Source organism: Lonchura striata, chromosome 5 (genome assembly GCF_050655825.1).
Source record: "Lonchura striata isolate lonStrDom1 chromosome 5, ASM5065582v1, whole genome shotgun sequence".
Taxonomy (NCBI): domain Eukaryota; kingdom Metazoa; phylum Chordata; class Aves; order Passeriformes; family Estrildidae; genus Lonchura; species Lonchura striata.
In genome coordinates this window covers 64,491,506-64,513,102 of record NC_140707.1, presented here as the reverse complement: position 1 = coordinate 64,513,102, position 21,597 = coordinate 64,491,506, and the positions used below count along the sequence as shown (strand labels likewise).

The window sequence follows — 21,597 nt, the reverse complement described above, 5'->3', positions numbered from 1 at the left end:
GTCAGGATGTGGGAAAGATGCTATTAGAAACAAAACAATCAATTCACTCAGGCAGTCCCACAAACATGCTTTATGGCATCTGCCTCCTACTCATTTCAAGTGAGGGTTTATAGTGACACATTGGTGAAGATTAGTACACAACTGCAGGCAGATGCCCATGACTGATTCAATTGTTTGCACTGACACTCACAATTGCTGTAATTGCAGCTGGAACGATAAAAGTCATTGCAAAAAAACAGACAAAGTGAAATCAACATTGTTCCTCAGAGACTTTATTAGCTGAAACCCAGAAATGCACAATCCACTGTTTTTCCTTGGTATGAATTCACCATAGCATTTCCATTTGCTATGCCTGCAATACTGTCCTCAGTGGTTTAACATAAGAACATTCAAAAGGCGTCTTTAAAATCAGAACTTGTAACAAGAACAGCCATGCATTCCAGCCTCACTCACTTAAAATAATTTATTTCCAGAAAAGTGATTAAAAAATAAAGGCAGCGAATGATTTTTAGACAATCAGTGTGATCCTAAATAAAGAATCTTTCTAAGCTGTCGCTTTCCTGTATGCCCCAAGTAGCACTACTATTGTTTCTTTCCTCTCTTCCTCCCACAATGGCTTAACACCATTAATGCTTCAAGCTGGTATTCCTGATGAGGAGTGACCATCTTCTACAGCCCCTGGAGAAAGAGAGAATGGATGTTTAGAACCAGGCAATATCCAAAGCCTTCCTGAGAAGAGATCACCCTGAAGCCTGCCAGGCCAGTTCTCTTGCAGTGCCAAAGACTTCCTTCAGACCGCCTACACTACTGGTGGCTGAGTCCAAAGGAATTATGAGGTGATCCATGGAGGAGCTGAGGATTTAACACATTCACTCCACACTTACAAAAGAAAAGTGATTTTTGCAGACCTGTTTCAATGAAAATGGAAATCTCTTTATAGCATAACTCATATTCTAAAGGTATTTTAGCATTGCCATCCTGACTGCTGGAAAACTTCCATTTAAATACTCAAGATTGTGATTGTATCTAGTCCTTCCATATCAGTTAAAACCAAAGAAAATCACAAAACTTTAATTGAAAGCAAAGAAATCTGCCTGTGTCCTTCATTAATTTAAACCAGTATAGAGAAAATAAAAAATTCCAGTTGCAGTCCCCACTAACATCTCTCAGATGGGATGCACTAGTGGTCAGATAATCATTGATGCAGCAAAACCTTTAACTACATTTTGTGCTAATTTTAAGAAATAAAGGAGATAATCTCCTCCCAATATTTAAATTTGGATTAGACTTGCTGATATATTGGACAAATCTAAATCAACAATGTATTGCATCAGAAAGGAGCTCTGAGAAATGAAAGGCAAGTGTTTTAAATGCTTCCAGTTACGGCACAGCACTGGAGAAGGTCAAATGCCCCAACAAGTTCCCTATAGAGGGACTTGCCAGATCTGATGCTCTGAATATGAGGCACACACACACAGGGCCAGGGAAACGTGCCGTGGATGGTGGCAGCACAGAAGGGATTCATGCCAGGCACAACCAGGCAGCTGCCTCTGCAGCCTGAGGAAGAGGGAGCCTGTGGCACTGCCCTGTGCTGTGCCCTGAGCAGGAGCAGCCCTGGGCACAGCTCTGTTACAGAACTTTCTGCAGTCCTCGTGTGGAGTACAGCTAACTCCGCTCTGTGACAAATCTGGCACGCGTTCCCCATGTGGTTGGCAATGTCATACCAGGAGATTGTCTGGTTTAGGGTGCTCCATGGAAAGCCAGAAGGAGAGGGCAGGTGGAGATGCTGCAGGTGGCACAGTGGCCCCTCCTGAATGCCTCCTGTGGTGCTGTGCAGCTGTGCTGGGGAAGGGAACGCTCCTGTGCTGGGGCAGGGCGCCCTGAGAGCCAGGCCTGGCCAATGTGCCTGATAAAAGGCATTTCCTCTCCAAAGCAGACAAGACAGAGGAGCCTTTTATTGCAACAGGCTGATGAAACATCACATTGTTGCTTTCAGTGGTTTTATTTTAGTAGCTTTTACATTCCCAACCAAGTTCAGAACTACACTGTAGAATGCGCAAAAAAGCATTTCCAGGTTCAGACAGAAAGAATAATAAACATTAGCCCCACTCTACAAAGAAGGATTTAAGTACTCAGAGTCAAATCAGGAACCAAGACAGGGACAGCAGATGAACCCAGATGTCCCAGGATGTACTAGGGCTTAAATACAAGATCACTCTTCATACTTGTGCTGATGATACGTTTCAGTACTCCAACACTTGAGAACAAAATCTTACCTTTATTATCGCTTTTGTTTAAGGAAGTCAAGAACCTCCTTCTGTCCTGTAGCCTCTGCCTGTAAGTAGAAACATGAATAAATCCTGTCATCCTATGCACCAGGACATGCAAATACTTGTGGGAATTAAGACTATGTTACCACAAAATCATTAAAATCCAATTTAAATTCCTTCAACATAGATGAGAAAATTCTCACTCCAACTATTTATTGCTTCACAACAGCACCAGATTTCAGTTTGTAACAAATTCTAATCCAGTTTATAGTCCAACATATATTTTTCCCAAACAAATATTATCCAAGAGCACGTGTTATTACTCAGCTAGCACACCAAGGGAGCACAACTGTATGGACACTTACTACTTGTAGGGGATTCCTGCCATCGTAACCTGTTTGCTCCAGGTCTGCACCAGCCAGGTACCAGGCATACAGCCCATCCACATCACCTTTAGCTGTAAGGCTGGAAAAAGAATAATTAATATAGGTTCTAAATCTTTTGGTTAATTTCAGTGATCTCAGTGGGTGAAGGCTGAACCAAGCTCAACATGGTTGTCAGGGTAGAGAGGTAAGGAACACTATTACAACAGCTTTGAACAGCTGAGCAAGCAACACAGCTTGATGAATCAGTTCCTTAAATTAATAGTGCTGTGCTATAAGTACTTACAACAGGCTAGTTTCACATAGTGGGTGTGACTATGACCAAAGGGGGAAAAAAAAGTCACGCAGTTTCATATTTCACAACACAATATTTATCTCATGAAATGAGTTGGGGAGAAGGCAATGGCTAAATCAAGATGCAGCTGAGTGAGAGCACAAGCAGATGTGCCAGCAATCCACAGGACTGAGAAACCCCCTTCATGAGTTTGCATAACTGTGCTTGCTATCAGTAGTTATGACATTGAGTATATTTATGTGATACTATTTGGACAGTAATACAGCTATATTTGAATTTTATAAAACCATTTGTAGGATTTAAACAGGCAGCAAACAGAAAAAAGTAAAAAGCTTTTCAAAGATGACCTCTGCCTGCCACATATAACAAGCCATAGAAAGGATCAGAATGAATCCTATACAAATAACTTAGTTAAAGTTTTCAGAGGAATGGACATCAGGTGATTTCTTTGCACATCTACTGGTAGTCATATCCACAATACTTAAAGTTGATTTTTAACTCTCATTTTGGTAAAAGGGCTAAGAGCATATGCAAAATCATGCCAGCCTGTACCAAGCCTGAAGACAGGCTGAACTGCTGGGAAGCTTGGGAATATGACCTCCAGTCTTTTCAGGATACCAGGATCTCTGAGGCTTAGACCTGAGCTTGCCATGAGTTTGCAGAACTTTTGGGGGTGATGGCCAAGCCAGGCAGACCTGGTGAAGAGTGGAGAAGGCTCAATATGCAAGGGGCAGTCATGGAAGAAACCATGAAAGCAGGGCTGCAACATTCACTTCTCTGCTAGGTTGAAATCACTTCTGCTGTTGATAAAATCACTTAAGTACCTGAAAATATGTTTTCAGGGGAGTGGACGCCTCTAATTGCAGCAGTCCCAGGGGCTGGGCACGAAAAGGGAAAGCAAATGGTCTCTGTGCTCCTCCATGCAAGCCCCAGGTGACCCACAGCTGAGGCCTTTGTGGGACAGGGAAGTGGTAGTGGGGTACTAAGAGATTTAACAGTGCTTCAGTCTGGCATGATGAAGGAAAGGATCAATCAATCATTAATGAAAACTGCCATCACAAAAGAGAAGGCCCCTCAGAAGCAATAAGGAAACAGAGGAAAGCAAAGGAGGTACAACAGGAAGTTCAGTGGGAGGTTGGTAAGGAAACTGCAGGAAAGAGGTGACCATTAGTAAAGGCACAAGCATTAGTAAAGCAAAGAAATTGCTTAGCAGCCACTTCTGGAACACGTGAATTATCTTTATTTACAAAGATTAGTCTCTTGTTGTTAACACTGTAAGATCACAGGTTAAAGGAAGAAACAAAAAACCTGCCTAGAGAATTATGAGCATCACCAACACTGGACAGGAGACCACATTGTATTTGCCAAACAGAATCGTATCGTTCAGCCATGTGTGAAGTGGAAACCACTTTGGTCAAAGACTTTCAGAAATATTACCAACCCACACACTCAGGGCACCTTAGCTATATCTCTGTAAGCAACAAACAAGGACAGCTGCACTTACTCGAAAATTAACTGCCTATTAATGGCACCGATTCAGAAAGAGCAATTTAACCCTTGCTGCAGAGAGCAAAACTGTGTCTCCTTTTGTGACATTAGAGCAATCCAAATACACAGAAGTATCTTCAATTTTGCAGCAGCCATTTACTGATCAAGTGAGAACTTTATTCTATGGGGACTGTGACCAGAGAAGAAAAGGTAATGTTGCTTGTGAGAAAATTTAGATAACAGTCTAAACAGAAGATACCTACTATTTACTAGATTGATGATCATCAGGAGCACCACAAAACATTTTCTCCAAATCCAGATTTCCATAGTCAGGCCATACACATTTAGATTTCCTTTACACACAGTAAGTGTACTTCATATACTAAAATATATACAGAGGACTTCTCAATTTACACTATAGGAACCCCGACTCTGTATTTGTCTCAAAGATATTTATGCCAGCAATTCCAGCTACAAGTGCTACCTCCAAGCAGCAAGTCCATCACTATTCTATAATGCAATGGAACAAAAATATCTTCAATATACACTCACTATGATGTTTAAAACCTGCTCTGTTGATAAATAACTATCTACCACAGTTTACTAAACTGTGATACCTTTGACAGCTGATAATCCCAGGTATCCTGCCTATCAGTACTCTTGCATTCAGAAAAATTATGTATCCAGTTCACAGTGTCAGCAGGGCTAATGTAGCCATGATGATGACAGAACTAAGATATCAAGAATAGTGACAGTGCTGTCTGTGCCTACAATCACACCAACATCAAGCTGCAATTTAAGGGGTGCTCTGTTACTGCCAGGGACCAGGAGCAAAGCTTGTCAGGTCTCAAAGTGTTTATAAGGACAAGCACCAATGGATTTGTAGATTTAGGAAGTAAAATGTACAGTGAAATGACACCTTGAGGTTCCTTCCTGCCTCTTCATGTATTAGGATTTAATCTTTCCCTGGGACACAAAGCTGTGCTTTATCAGCAATTCTCCTTTTTCCATATCTATATAAAGTAGTCAGGACAGACTTTCTTTTTTTCAGGTGTGTCTTCACCCTGACAGAAATTTTTTTCTTATTTTTTTAAAATGAAGATCCAAAGGGAAAAAAAACCAATTCCAGCACAAGACATGGATTGTTCTGTCCTGAACACATTTGGGAGTACTGTTCTTAGCCTGTGTCTCCACATCTCTCTCAGTTCAGACAGACTTCTTTGAAATACAGCAAGCAGCAGAAGCTTGGTAGTTATTCCTGCAGAGGGATATTTACCCTTCCTTCCCCAGCCTTACCCCCTCTTTATGTGAAATTGAAGAGGCATCTTATTCTGAAAGGTGGTGATTTTGAAAGGCTGCATCTTTGTATATATCATACTATAACATATCATTTTATGAAATCTAAGAATATGAGAAAGCTGGTTTGGCTTTGTGCCCATGTTTAATTTTGTGAAGTACAGATGTAAAGAACCTCAGTTCTATACAAGCTTTTTTTCCCTTTAAAAAACAAACACACATCAAGTGTTTACCAACTCCAGAAGTCTAGAAGCTTTCACCAAGTGTTCCAATTTATCTCATCATAGTTTGGTTTTTCAGACAGATGACAATACTACTGCAATATGAGAAGATATTCTGACATTTTTAACAGATTACTAACACTGAGATCTCATTTCCAAACAAAGCCATGAACCAGATACCAAACATCAACAAAGTGATTCTAAAACCAGACTTACACCTCTCACTTTAAAAAAGACACCAGCAAATGAAACCATGAAAGATTTAATAACTATGTGCATTGCCACTTCCTACACAAGAGTTCCCACTGATACTGTCCAACCCTTAGCTCTGGCTGGTACTCCTTTTCCTCTCAAACATCACCAATGCCAAAGGAACACATTTATTTTTATCTTATCTCCATAATCTTTCAAGTGAACTATTCTATTCTAAAATCATGAATCTAAACAGAAGGAGGCTGAGGAGACAATTCATGGTCTTTCATAACAGTCTGCTTAAGGACTGGTAGGTAGCAGAGGGAAAACATGCTTATAGTTTAATTCAGAGAGAACTGCATGGGGGAAAATGTTAAGTTAGCTAAGTACAGAAACACAGAGCTTATCAGAAAGCAAGCAGCTTTATCCTTCTAAACCCCAAGAACTTGACATACTGCCTTGGTAACAAATTCAGACTGGTAGAAATTGCAGCTTAAGGCACATTACAAAATAGAAGAAACATAGGAAAATAGTTCAAATTAGACAGAGGGAGATGTTATAACCATCTGGTTCTATAAGAAGCTTGACCATGTGGCCATGTTTAAGCTGTGCCATGAAGATGCCAATGCCTGCAAAGAGGGGGCTTAAAACAAGAGAGAGGACAGAGAAGTGAGCCAAAGCATGCTGGAAAAAATGAGTGTATCAGTAAGGTCATCTGAGGACACTGCAGAAATATCAAACACCAGCACCTCAGATTTAGTAACTTATAGTTAACTGAGGAAAAAGCTCTGTGGAAAAAGCCCACTTTGTTAGAAATGAGTATGTCAAGCCCTCTAAAACAGCAGAGCAAATGAAGAGCTGCAGCTCTGCAGGAGCAGGGTATGAGCAGCCACTTCAGCTCTGTCTTGTAGCCTGACCACTGCCTGGCTCTGCTCCTAGTAGAGGGCATACAGCTCCAGGTGCACAATGATCCCTAAAAAGCTCTAACAAACTGCATGAGAACCCCATTTTGTTATTTTGTGTGAAGAACCCTTTTCCTCTCCTTGGTTTTTTTGGTTGGTTTTTTTGGTTTTTTTTTTTTTTTGTTTTTTTTTTTTGTTTTTTTTTTTTTTTGGTTTTGGATATATTACTGCCAGGTCAGCTCGCCAAACTGGTTCTGCACATGCCACCAGGACTAAGCAAGAAGCCAATTTATTTGCAGAGGAATGTCATTCCCTAAACCTTTTTTGGCAGAGGGAAACTGCAGAAACCAAGGGTTTAGTTCTGTCCTATCACTTGCAGTGCCCTAGGAAGTACATATTTTGACTCCATGGTAAAAGTCTTATTACCCAGTCTCCACTGAGCATGTTATGACAATGGAAACACTCCAGAAAGTGTTCTTTAATTTCAGAATTACTCAAAGGACAGAGTCCACTCTCTACACAGAACACGCATAAGCTTCACCTTGACCTAGTTTGGTAGACATTATACAGCACTGGCTGGTCCCTGCAAGTCTCATGATTTTCTGACAAGTCCTGAGATAAAGACCAGTGCTCAGGGTTTTTTTGTTTGTTTTTCAAAAGAAGAGAGAAGAGGAAATGAAGTAAGAACTGCAAGTACTTTTTGGAAATACATGGAACCTTCTCACAATTTTCAGAGTAATTTGTAATTTAGGAGCAGTATTGGAAAAAATGAAATCTAACAGCTATTTCTTTTTAAAACACATATCCACATTGTTATATATTGAAAGTAACTGTATGGAAAGCCAGCTCTAAGAGAATTTTATCCTCTTAAAATTAACTATAGTGATGGTGAGCAGCAGTTCACAAATTTTGGGGTTAAACCTATTTGTCTATTTGATTTATTTATTTTTAAGAACAATCCTACATACTAGTTAGAACAGAAGCCATTCCAAAGTAAGTGAAAAGTGGACTTTAAGACAAAAAAATGATGATTTGTGCAGCTTTATTTTTAAAGAGAACGGTTACAAAATCACACCTTGAACAGCGTCTTTTCACCATTCCACAATAAGAGACATTGAGGGGAAATGGGGTATTTATTTGCTTCCAGCTCACTTATCCCCACAATTCTTTGTCCTTTGGAACTCCCTTGATTTATTGGTGCTTTGAAACAGAGTTGATTCTTAGTTTCATCACTTCACTTGTTGCCTTATTATTCCTCTGTCACAGAAAGAACTCCCACATCTGCCAGGGACCCAACTGTTTATTGAAAGTGCTGAATTTTTGAGTCTCTTCTGAAAAACCATCCCAGTCCACATGCATTTTAGGGCCACCTCAAATACCACATTTACCTGCAGAGTATTGTCCCAACATCCTCCAAATCATGGCTTGAAAGGTGTGCTCCTGTTTCTCGCAACAAGTTAATCACTGGTATGTGCCTTTATGAGAGGAAGAGAAAAAAATAAGAAAGTGACTTCATCTTGAAAATTACTTTTTCCCCCTGAATCCAACATTGTCATATACACAAACAGTCAGTCAATCTCCTTTCCACAATCAAAGAACCAATCAATCTTTTCCAAGGCAACAGATGCAGTAAAAAAGAGCTTCCCTTCCTCTCAAAAACTCATTCACACACTAAGGAAGTGTTACATTCAGCTCTAAAAGGGAAAGGGATGCATACCCTTCTCTTCCAAGAATTCTTTGGGTCTTAACCTTAGGGCTAGTTTTATTTAACAGGAGAAATATTAGTAACTGAAATAGGGAGATTATTTATTACATAGCATCATTCCTGTATTTTAAAGAATACAATGCCCATATGTATCAGTCTTAAATAAAACATTGTGTCTTGCAGATAAGCAATGAATCTTTATGTTAACGGTGAAGCTAATCAGATTTTTAGGGCTTCAGAATGATAGTAAGTATTCTTATGAACCTCTGTCAAAAGCACATCTTTTCCTAACTTCCTTCTCCCAATACCTTTATTATTGATTTCTATCTGGAGACTTTAGGAGGTCTTCCTTGTTTTTTCCTTTGAGATAAAGGGACAAATGGCACTGCCAGCCAACACCTACACCTTAGTCAGATGCTTAAGAAACTCTGTGGAAAGGCTGTTCTCTAAAGGTACTGTTGTGGTAGAAAATAACATGGGAAGTAAAAAACCTGCAAATACATTTTTCATAACTAACCTAGTGGAAGGTTTAGAATTAGGTTTGAAAAGGAGATGACAGAATGCTCCTGTGTTAAACAATTGATCTAGTATACAAATCAAAACACAGTTTGTTTTTTTTTTTCTCCAGAAAGAGCATGCTAACCCAGTAGATCAGGAATAGCTTAATAGTTCCTATTTTAAGTAAGTTGCTATAATACAGCACTTCAAAATAAAGACTTATCATTTAATAGGAAATACTCGAGTTTTTCCAACCAAGTGCCTAAAAAATCATCTGTAATAATTAAAAAAAAAAAAAAAGCTCACATACACTTTCTGCTTAATTACTTGGTGGTAGCCATGGGCCTTTCAATTTTTAAAATGGACTAAACTACTTATCTAATCCTTCTGTCTGTTTTTAGGAAACTCCATCTTCAATCAGAAGTTACTTAACATATAAAGCCTATGTAAGCTTATATGTTCCATATAAGAGCTTTAGTTTCTAAACTAACCAAAGAATTGTACATGTTCTATAGGAATCATCTTGTTTTTCCAAACATAGGTTATTGACCTTAGGCGACATTTTTTTTTTTTAAATTGTGCTTTGTTCCAGTTGACAGCCAAAAAAAAAATCTTCCTTTGTTTCATAGCAAAGCATTGCTGGGACAGCACATGCCTCAAGTTTGTTCAATTATCTAAAGTATTTTCTCAGGTGGGTCCCTTATGACATGGGTCATCATCCACATGCATCTCCTTGAGCCAGAAAATAATGGCAAGGTCTCCTACTTTTCAATCGGTGGTAAAGCATGAATTCTACATGTATGATTTTTTTTTAGTTTTTAGTCTTAATCCAAACAGTAATTAGTTGAAATGAAATTTGACCTGAAATAGATTAAAGTGAAACATGTCTGTTCACTCAGGCTCTCATTGAGTACTGAACAGAACATGGGGAGTGTCTGTTTACTCTCCAAGGACTGCCCTGGAGTGTTCCTCATTTCCCACCTTATACAGGAAATCTCAGAATGAAATGAGCATTTTTTAAAACAAAAGCTTTGCTATGAGACAGCATTAAAAGATAAAGGCTGCAAAGCATGCTCCACCTGAGGTGCGTATCTCTAGATACCAGCAAAACGACAGATTTTCACTTCCTTTTGTAACTATTTACTCATTACTGGTAGGAAGAATCTCTCAGAACCTTCACACCCCACTCACACCACACAGCCATTACTGCTCTGAGTGAGACTGTAAATATCTGGTACAGACAGATTTGGGATCATTTACCCCACTCATTTAATATAGAAAATTTAAACAAGGAAAAGATAAAAGTTGTTTGAAATAAGAAGTTTGTCAGCATTGTAACTGATAGTGTTTACAATAAATGCTTACAATAAAGCATTTCTAAACAGAAGTAAAATGTCCTGATGAGTCACTCAAAGTCACATTTCTTGGAAAAATGGGAATAAGTGCTGTGCACTACTGCTTGTTAAAGACAGGGCAAGGGAGAGGAAGAGTAGGGACAAATAGTAATGCAAATTTTAAAATTGTCAGATTTAGTACTGTGGCTGTGAAGCCCAAGAAAGCAAACAGACCAACTCTGGCATTCCCACCACTCAACATGAAAACTATGCAGGAGGCAAGGCACTCTGCAGCTTGTTCCTGCGTGCACCCGAACGCTATCGACATTCTGAACAAACTTCAGCCTCCCAGAGCACCTCTTCTGCTGCATTGTACCTACCACTAGGGCATTCTCATATCTCAAGAGTCTGGCTGTGAATTTTCTGATACTGTTATGTCTTAGGCACATGAGAGGTATTTGTCTTTAGAAATTGTTTCTTAAAGTGCTGCTCTCCTGTGGCTTTACAAAAGCATCACAAGGGTCACAGTTCAGCTGATCTGAAGTTCAGGTGATGTCATGAGCCATGAACTTCTTGGGAATGGTTCAAATGCAATTCCTGTTAGAAGGTGACAGCACAAAACCAAGAACAAAAGAGCTGCTGGACAGTCAAAGCTCAAGGTGCAGTGGGATAGCAACCTCCCCAAGCCAGCCCTGGCTTGTACAGCTCCATGATCATTTTAGCCCCTCCTGATAATGCTTAGCAAAAGCCAAATGCTTAGCATTGTCACCTATGAGCTGTTCCTGACCCTCCCTTTTCTTACTATGTTCTGTCACCAAACCATGGCTCTTGGTCAGACACAGGCTGTAGAAATGTTATTCTGCATTTTACTTGAGATAGCTTTTTAGTAGTATCAATTATTCGTCCCTCTCTGAAGGAAAAAACAAATAGGCAAAAGGTGTTTCTAGTGTCTCCTACCTGCTCGGTTCCATTATTGGTAACACTGGACTTTAAAATTCAAGTGTATACTAGTATTTTTAATATATTTGTAGCAGATTATCTGATTTGGTGCATCTTCAACATTCAGCACTATGAGCAAAGTTTGAGTTCCAGGTAAAGACATCCACACCCTTACCAGTTCACGAGGGCTCTGGATTCACAGGAATCCAGGTTCTGTACAGTACCTGTCATCCCAGGCCCTCACCTGGCAGACACTTATTAAAAGTGAAACAACTTCAAAAGAGATGAATCATACATGTGAAATTAACACACATGTAAGAGTTTGCAGGATTGGGGCCTTAGGCTCCACACCTTCCACCAACTCTTGTTAAAGAAATGCAGGTGTAATGTATATCCAAACTTGACTGGCTTCATTCTTTTTCAGGCTTGCTCCCCTAGCAACCAGAATGGTAATGGCAGGATCAGCTTAGTTTCACTTATTGGGTTTTCTGCATGGTATCAGTGGGAATTTTGTGCTCAAACACTGTAAGGACAGGCTACATTGTGCTTCTTGGAGTCAATGGCAGACAGATTTTCTCTCCACCTTAGATTTCCTGATGTAAATGTAACCTTTCAAAATATCAAGTATTTAAATTCATATTTACGTGGGAGGTAATTTTACTACCTCTAATCTGATGTTCTCACAGCACTGTATGAGCAACTCTCCATTTTCAACCTTTTACCACTGCTCTACAAGTAAATGGAAGCACTTTTACTACTTAAAATATACAAAATTTTTATTCAAGACATTTTCCTGCTGAGAGAGTTTTTGTTATTAAAAAAAATATTATTCTATTGTTTTGAAAATTAATTATCCCTTGAGGGTGCTGTAAGAAAATTAAAGGAATGCTATTATTTTGCTATGTCAAACAACTGGCCTAGATTAACAGTGGTCTGTTTAGCTTCATGCATAAAGTGAGTGAGACTACAGGCAAATTGCAGTTACAAATGAAAAAGCGGAAATGCAGTAGTTTATTTCTTATTTAGAAAGAAAAAAAGAAAGAGTCACTTAAAGTAAAAAAATGTCAGAGACTGTCGTTGACATAAATCAAATCACTGGTCTATCAGCTGACAGTGATATGCTAAGAAGCTTTTAAGAAGAGACATAACTCCTGGTCATCTTTACAAATTAATAAATGGAAGAGAGAAATCAGTCATCATTATACAGGTTTGCATGCTGGTTAAAAGGCGAGCCACTGAGAAATGTTACATAAAAGGCTGTAAGAAAGCTATTTTTAAGATGAGTGAATACTGTATTGCAGTTAAATGCCAATTAAACGAATATTAATTCTCAGAAAATGGGATTAAGCTGATGCAATGTTCAGTAAAATTGAGAAAGTTACAATATTAAACAGTTTAAAGCACTGACACTCATTATCATTAGTTTCCCCCCCCACCCCTTCCCTCTCTGCTACTTTCTATCAGGATAATCTCTTTACTTTCAGCTTGCAAGTGTTTAATAAATAGAATTTAAATACTTCTGTAGCAGAAATCTTTTTAGTGGGTATCTAATTACACACATATACAGCTGTCTGCTCTTTAGCATTCTCCTTTATATGCTTACCAGTGTGAAATGCAGTGTGAGTACACAGCAGATCATAAATACACATTTATGAGATTAGTTCTAAGTCAACTCTTCCTCTCTTTCCAACAGTGGAAACAAAAAGAGAAACTGAAAATGGTTATGGTGCAGCTTCCTTTTAGAATTCCCTGCATCAAAATGGGTGTGCAGTTTTAAAGAGCTTAAGAGTCATAGTAGGAGTCTAATACAGGAGTGGCAAATCTAAGGAATCCAAACAACAAGCTCATGTGAAATTCCTCAGGCGGTAGATGGGTGTGGTAAAAAAAAGTAGGTGCCTGATTTGCAGGAACATCTAATAGTATCTAATGCTTTAGCATTTTCTCACATTGGACAAGAGCCACCTCTATTTAACTTAAAGGTTATTTGTTTGATTTGCTGTTGGGCTTGTTTTTGCTTTAAGGCTGCAGAGCTTATATATTCATGAGGTAAAGCAGCAGCCACAAAGCCGTTCGGGACCATGCAGGAGGAATGGCAATAGCACAGCGCGGCCACGCCGCACTCCAGCTCTCACAGCCAGAGAGCCTGGCGAGGTTTCTACAGCTGTTCTTTGAAACAGAAGAAGTCTTCAAGTTATTCCTGCAGCCCATGGTAATCCAGGACTGTCAGACCTCCCAGGGAGCTAATTCCAGCTTGACAGACCAGGCGAACCTGTCAGCATTAGAAAGCTGTAGGGATATTTGGGGACATTCACCCAGAAATACCACGAAAAATCAATCCATCTGAGCTCTTCTACAGAAAAAAATGGCTTTTCTCCTGCCATGATACAGACTGAATATCAGATAAGGAGCTGAAAGTGGATCAAAGACAAGGAGAGATTATGGTGTGCAGCTTCTAACATGCTGGAAGACCAATGGCTCTATGAATCCCCAGGCTATACAAACTAAATCTTAGAAAATTAAATTCTGATTACTGGTAACTTTTATATTCTGTGATATGGCCATTCCTTAGGACTATACAACATGGAAGAGACCAGAGAAGTGCAAGTCCATGACTACCATTCAAGAACTGCTGACATTCATAACAGCAGGAAGAGGAAATCCACAAAGCAGACACAGCCATGCAACCATCCCGTATAATTATGAGTGGGTGGAAGGAAAAAATCAAAAAACCAGTCATCCAGCAAGAGACTCAGGAAAGCACTGGTGGAAGAAGAAGATTAAAACATGTCAACCTACCGGTGTATTTTGTGCCAACTGAAACATTCTGGTCTTGATGAGAAAGGGAAGGGCAGAAAGAGAACAGACAGCCCATGGTCCTGCACTCTCACTTCTGACAATCAAAAGGAGTGATCAGTTTGGCTCTGCTTTATAAGGAAGATTCAGAATAAAGAGTAGAGCCCTGAAATTATGGACAAAGTCTTGGCAGGAGGACAGCAATAATTACCTTATGCTAAAATTCTGCATGCATATCAAGTTGTTTGATTTCATTCCACATTATTTTAAAAAATCATTTCATTTAGGCTCGTCACATCCTTTGAAATAAGCTGATATGTGTTATTTTAACTGCTGTCATTTACACATGACTGCTGAGACCGGTCAAGACCAGAACACCGGATGGATGGAGTTGAACTCTAAAATGACAGCAAGTTTATAAACCTTATACAGAGCAGTACATAAATTGTTACCTGAACTTGATGGCGTTCATCAGTGGGGTAGATCCATATCTGTCTCTGGCATAAACAGTCGCACCAGACATCAACAAATACTCGACTAAGGGCAGGTGCCCTTCAGAGGCTGCGATGTGGAGAGGAGTTCGGCCGTCGTAGTCGCCACAGCTCAGGTTTCCACCCTGCAAAAGGACATACCCTTCACATGCCAAAAAGATAATGGCTGCACATCAAGCTGTGCCAAACGTCACAGGAGGATGTATACATCGCATTTTAATTCTGCCACCAAATTGTTAAGCCTGTCAAAAATAAAGTTTATTTCGCAGCATTGTTTTAGCGCCAATACAGATATTTATTCCACCTCCTGCATGTTTCCCACTGAAATATATTCTTTATTACAGCACACCATACAGCAGGTTTGTGCCCATAGACTGCAAACTGTTCTTGTCTTAGTTAATTCCTACTTTCAAGATATATTTACTGTTTCTTGAGGCCCATTACCAAAATCTCAATAGTAGGGTAAATCAAGGCAAAGAGGGGGGAAAAAAGAAAAGAGATGACAGGGAAATGCCTGTTTCTTCTTTGGGTATAACCCAAGTCAGAGCTCTGGGGAGAGACAGAAATCCTGAATTAGCACTGCACTGTGTTTTGCTTGAATATAATTTTCAAGTTTTTTTTTTTTATTCCTGAGAGATTTACATCCAAAAGACGGATGCTATGAATATGCATAAAGAAAGTTAAGCTAAAAGAAAGCAGCACAAATAATTTTAAAATGTTCCAAAGTTAGCAGATAAGAACTTGTGTTTTAATCTACCTGTTCAAAAGAAAATGTAAGCAGCTGAAAACCAGAGAGGGACAAGAACATACCAGTTCTGAAAGGCAAAGATCAAGAAGTCTAGAAACAATTTGTAACTGTCATAGCGCCTTGACTCTAAAACTTACATTGTCACTTTCTATGAGTATGGCTTCCTATCATCAATTACAGTTCTATTTAAAAATTAATGTTTTGTACATACTGTTCATTCTACATTACCATTTCTGCTATGGCTCTTAGTGCATCTATGTCACCCAGTTTAGCTGCAGCACAAGCCAAAGGTGGAATTAATGCATCTCGTACGGCTTCTAACTCCTGAGAAACAAATAAAATTAAACATTTAATATAAACCTCACCTCTAATGCGATTGACACCCAAGTCATAAAAACACTGCCCTTGCTTTCATGTAAAGTTTCCAAATTAGTAATTTGTACATTTACAACTGGTAGCGTTTAGTTCTTGAAAGGAAAGAAGTCTCGTGTTTATTTTACATTCTGTCAGTCTCACATCTGTAAGATTTATATTCCTCTCTGGAAACACTGCAAGTATCTGATGTTTTATAAACCATTTAAGGTGCACACACTAAGTGCCATCTCTGTACTGACATAGCTACACATCAGTACAGTAGGAGAAACCAAGCTGGTGGGAGTTGAAAAAGACCATATCCTCAAGACTGGATCAATTTTATTAATGTTATTCCTCAGATATTTGTGGAACCTGTCCTTTCAAACCTACACTGACAAGCCTCCTAGGCCCCCTGAATATTCTCCCATTTCTCATTCTTACTAAAGAAGAACTAAAGAATACATTCAGTGTTCACTAGTTAATAAAAATCCCATCTTCCCTGAACCCAAGTCAAGAAAAAAGGGAGTATTTGTACAACCAGTACTACATTATCTAATTTATATCTATATTACATTTTCTAATTGTGAAGGACTAAATTATACTTGTGTAATGCTTCCTTAGTATCATTCTTCTATTACTGCATGTACAATTAAGCTGTTTTACCCATTATTATTTGGATTGCTCCAAACTGTCTATATATTTGACCACAAAAATATAAAGCAATTATTCATATCATTGATACCCTGAATTACAGCCTCTATCTGAGGGTTGTTATTGTAACCAGATAGCCAAGAAAATAATCCCAAGATGGGGCTACAAAGGAGGGGGAAAAAACGTTAATATGTTTTTAATTTAAAACATTTTATTTATAGAATTGTCATTGTGTTCTTTCTTCCTAACTCCATATTCCAATTTTCTTTCAGCTTTGCTGTTCATCTTTAATCTAGGCTCATTTAACTCAGTTTACAGTTTAACATGGTATTAATTTTAAATATTTAAGTATATACCTCCTTGCTGCTGATACTTAGAGATTTGGCAATCACTTGAATAAACTTGCTATCTCTCAAAGATATCTTGGCTCCTGTGGGTACAACAGTCATTTCTCCTCTTAGATTCTCACTCAGCATCTGAAAAGCAAGTAATCAAACCCTTTGTTAGCAGAGGAAAAAAATTGTGGTAGTCTAATAAAAAACCTTAGAATCAAGTTAGAAAATTGTTTGGAGGAATTATGGAAACTAATTGAATGCAGACAAAAGATTAAAGAAATAGTTACTGTCCCATGCAGACTGCACGTCTGCATGGGACAAAGGAGGGAGAGAGACAGGCAAACAGAAGTTTCTTCCAAAGCAAAAACCAAAATAAGCACATAACAAAACACCCCAAATTTTAGAATATGCAGACAAAAGTTCCCTAGTGGGGTAAGCTGCAGCCTACTTAAAAACACAAAGATAATGAGTAATGAGCAGAATGAGGCTTAAGACCAGAATATTCCGAAATGCTGTTGCCTCTTGCCAGCATTCACAAACCTCAGGACTCCTACACAGACTGTGTACATAAACCTCAAAACAAAGCCTAGTGCTGCCTGTATACAGTCATGTATTTCCATGAGTTTTCAAACAGCTCTATTAGCCCCAGATTTTCAAAATTTTGGACATAGATCCAGCATTGAATGCAGAAAATCTACAGTAGTAGCAGTCATTCAGTACCCAAACAGGCATGTAACAGTTTTCAGGATGGGTGCATCCAATATAACTGGGAAATAAAAACCAAATCAAAATGTAAAAAGGTCAGCCAATTCATGTGCACAAAGTACTTGAATAGGGCAATAAAGAAATGAAAATGCTCTAATGACAGACTCCAGGAAACTCGGAGAACACAGAGAGAAGCCAGTCATCAAGAAAAAGCAACTAGTTTCCTCAATTCTGACAATTTTACACACTGGCACTCTTTCAGGAAAGGTTGCTGATGCAGCTATAAAGCACAGAGTTATTTCAATTAGAATTTTAAAAAGCAGGATTGTGAAAGTTTGCAAGAAACAGATGTCATGTTGGCAGGAGGAATGCCCCAGGTTTACTTATGTCTAGGCATGCCCTTTATTAAAAAAAAAACCTTCCAAGAGCTAACAACACCATAGCTGTCTGCTGGGAGAGTCCCATATACATGTAACTCAAAGGCTACCAACTGCTTTGGCTCACTTTTAGAATTTGACAGGTTGAGATCATTGCTTTACACAGGTAACCTTAGCAATTGGCACCTGTGCTCAATGCACCCAGTGCAAAACCCTGTGTGCCTTATTCAGTCCTACCAGCTCTTCAGACATTTGTATGTGTCTGGGGGCACATTCCTTGCTCTTCATGTTGTAAAAGAATCCCAAAATAACAACGCCAGCTTCAGGAGAGCTTCTGTCTCTTGGGAGACTATTGTTTGGTGACATGTTTAGCTGAAGATATTGCCACAGACAACATATTTCCAGAATTTCTTCTTCTCCTGGTCTCTATAACTCATTCCTGCCCAGGCAATGCAGCATACTGTTTTCTTAGTTGTGCCAGCACAATTGTTTGTGGGTCTGTACAATGAGTCAAATGAGGAAACCAACCCTGCATAACTCAAAGAAATTGCAAAAGTTATTTTGTTTTTCATACCATATAAAGGAGGTACAGCATACCACCACACAAAAACTGTGTAGCACTATCCAAAGGGCAGCACATGAAATGCTGAATTATTGTGTGACCTGGTACCTAAAACACCTTATCATCAAATCCTCACCTGAGTAAGTCAGCTATCTCACCTCAGAAAACTGGATCTCAAATAAAATTTTAACTCACACACCCAGGCAAGACTGGGAAGGTTTCTCCTGTCCCAGGTCAAATGATCCACTGTGCAAGAAGATTAAAGTCTGCATTGAAAAAAAAACAAGATAGTGTGTGTATGTTCCAGGGTCAGTGAGTATGTCAAAGTGGTATCAATGAAGAGCTGGAGTTTCTGAATGCAAATGTACACATCCAATAACCCCTGCTCCTCACAGCACTGTGTCACCTGCCAGGCATGTCCTTGCACAGAGCATCCTCACTTAAGACACACACTGTTCCTCCTCCTCCCATTTCTCAGCTTTAGCAAATGACAGCAAGCTCAGAGGCTGAAACTGTGTCTAAGTACAGTAAGTGGTACTTTCAGACACTACACTTAGCATCACAGGTATCCAAATATGTTTGTCTCACGAGCTGCTACTGCTTGGAAGATGTGGAGCATGAAATAATGATCAGGTTTATTATGGTTTTAATAAAAACAAAGCACCATCATGAGATAGACATGTGCCTACAGTGTTAAGTCTGGAGAGTGACTCATTATGATGTCATCTCCCAAAGTGTCAGGATTAAGATTTCACTACATACAAGCACAGATATTTATGCATTCCTTCAGATTACTGTTCCCTTATCTAATTCAGCTATAGGCTCCTTGTATAAAAGGAACATGATAAACAGCTATGTAACCTGCAGGAAAAAAAAGCCTTAATTAAGCAACCAATGAACAGTAAGAACATTGTTAAAGGGACTCTGATTTTAAAAAGAGTTACAACTGGTTCTAGAATAATCCTCTACTTTTTATGTATTACAAAGTGTATCTCAGAGAAATAAAATCTAATACGTCTATGAGTAATGCTGTAAAGGAAGAGGCTGTAGGCAATATTTATTTTCAGAATCAGCTTTATGTGAATGAGTCTGGGATTAAATCTTTACCACACTAAGATCAATGACAAGATCTTTGATGACTTCAGTTGGGTTGGGGTTCTGTCTCCCGTAAGAATTTCCACATGGAGTTTTCAGTACAGAAGTGTCCAAGCTAGACTGCTACCATTTACAGATGGCATTTTTATGGCTCAGTCATGGTTTTCAGCTGACTTATGCAGAGAATTCTTTTTTCTCCCTATCTTCATACATTTGTTTGCTTAATAGTGTTTTCCATAAGAAAAAAACACAAAAACACGAGTTGTTCATATTATGGTTCTGGAACCAACTGCTTTTAAATGCAAGAGAGAAGCTCAAGGCATGAAGCTAAGCAGAAGTTAGCATAGTAGATATGAAACTTAAGCTTTCAAGATCACACTGAAATATTTACCTGCCTCTTCTCCTCCCAGCTAAGGTTTCCCTTGCTGAGTGTGTATGACAGTTTAGTTAGGGCTGCCTCTGGTGTCATATCACCTCCAGGAATTACTCCAGCATCAGCAAGAGTCTGAATAAAAGGGAACAATGATTCTAATTAGCACAGCTTTCAGAAATACCTGTACATACAGAAAAGGTGTTTGGAAGATGAGTAGCTACACAGAATGCAGCGTGCAGCCAAGCCTCCACTCTCTTGCTCCTCCTACTGCCACTGTAATTTTTGTACTTTAATTATCAAATACCAAGCAAATACTAGAGCAATCTGAATAAAGATGACTTTTACTTTAAATTCATTTTCCTGCAATAACACTGAAGAATTCCACCAAATGCTTGCCACGGTCGCTTACTATGTTAAAAGGGAAAGGTTACAGGTCCATATCAGCTATCTGCAGAGTTGTCAGATTCCCTTTATTGAAAAGCTGCAGTTACTCTGTTTTAACCCAGTGGCATTTTGAACACTGCCAAGTAGGCTGTTCTCACACAGACATATTTACCATTCTTTTATGGGGCATTACTTTGGATGAATTCCAGCACTACAGCGTGCTCACAGCGGGAGTGCTTTCAGATTCTTGCAGGCTGCACTAGCAGTGTATGATTTAGAAGATACAACTAAAATATGTAATTTACACAGTTCTGACAGGAACAACTGAAAAAGATGACCTTTTTAACTTATCTTTCTGGTAGTTAAAAAAATAAAATGTCTGAACAAAAGCAAAAAGAAGAAGGATCTTTGCTATCATCAGCAAGCCTTTTAAGTGTACAAGACAGCAAAGACAAAAGAGATTTCAGATCTCATGCCATTAAACTGTACCTGGGCAAATCACAGACTGCCTTCTTTGCCATAATGTGATGCCTCACAGTAAAGCATCTTGAACTAGATTCTTTGCACTGCATTTTACTTTTAAATACCTTCTATACACGCATCAGCTTCAAAACTTGTAATATTTTCAGCAAGATACAGAGCCTTAATCAGCTCATTAACCACGTCTGGGAAACCCAGAGTAACATTTTTTAGAGTCCCATGGGAAACCATATATAGAGAAGGTGAGAAATACTTTCTGTACTGTAGAGCTAACCAAAGAACAGTTAGGGCTTTTTCAGTGGGTGTGTGAAAGAGGAGGAGGAAGGGATTTCCCAGCTTCCTTCCTATACCTAAAGTCCCCTCAGTTATAAGTTTCTACTGTGTAGATGGATCAGAGGCCAGACATTCAGTTAATTAAAACAAACAGTTCAAGAGAAGCCAGGGACTCAGCTGACCTACCTGACTAGCTCAAATGAGTAAAAACTGGCCCAGCATGTGCAAAGACCTTTGAAATGTTTAATTTAAAGAAAAATCAAAGTAAAATTAACATTACAGCAACTTTACAGCATTCACTCATTACACTTCCTCCACTGAGCATTTCCTTATGAAAAGGAGAAGGCAGTGAAAGAACACGTATGAAGTAACTTTGTAGGACTTGCCTTGCTCAGTGTTCTCCTCAAAAGATGCCAAGAAAATAGGGCAGCCTCCAACAGCTGATGCTGAAGC

General features: G+C 39.0%; 1 protein-coding gene across 3 annotated transcripts in view; it reads right to left on the bottom strand.

Annotated features, from left to right (window-relative positions):
• Positions 1–256: 256 nt before the first annotated feature.
• ASPG (asparaginase) overlaps positions 257–21,597 on the bottom strand; it is a 44,972-nt gene continuing 23,631 nt past the window's right edge. For 2 of the 3 annotated variants that reach the window (XM_085582319.1, XM_021528914.3), the window contains exons 9-16: positions 20,026–20,139; positions 16,917–17,036; positions 15,784–15,879; positions 14,769–14,932; positions 8,436–8,522; positions 2,636–2,735; positions 2,277–2,335; positions 257–678 (exon numbers count right to left, since the gene is read on the bottom strand). In XM_085582319.1, coding sequence (XP_085438445.1) covers positions 2,282–2,335; positions 2,636–2,735; positions 8,436–8,522; positions 14,769–14,932; positions 15,784–15,879; positions 16,917–17,036; positions 20,026–20,139 — 735 coding nt within the window. In that variant the 3' untranslated portion in view covers positions 257–678; positions 2,277–2,281. Of the gene's footprint in view, positions 679–2,276; positions 2,336–2,635; positions 2,736–8,435; positions 8,523–14,319; positions 14,414–14,768; positions 14,933–15,783; positions 15,880–16,916; positions 17,037–20,025; positions 20,140–21,597 lie in introns of all 3 variants that reach the window. The other variant, XR_014956081.1, reaches the window with a different exon arrangement.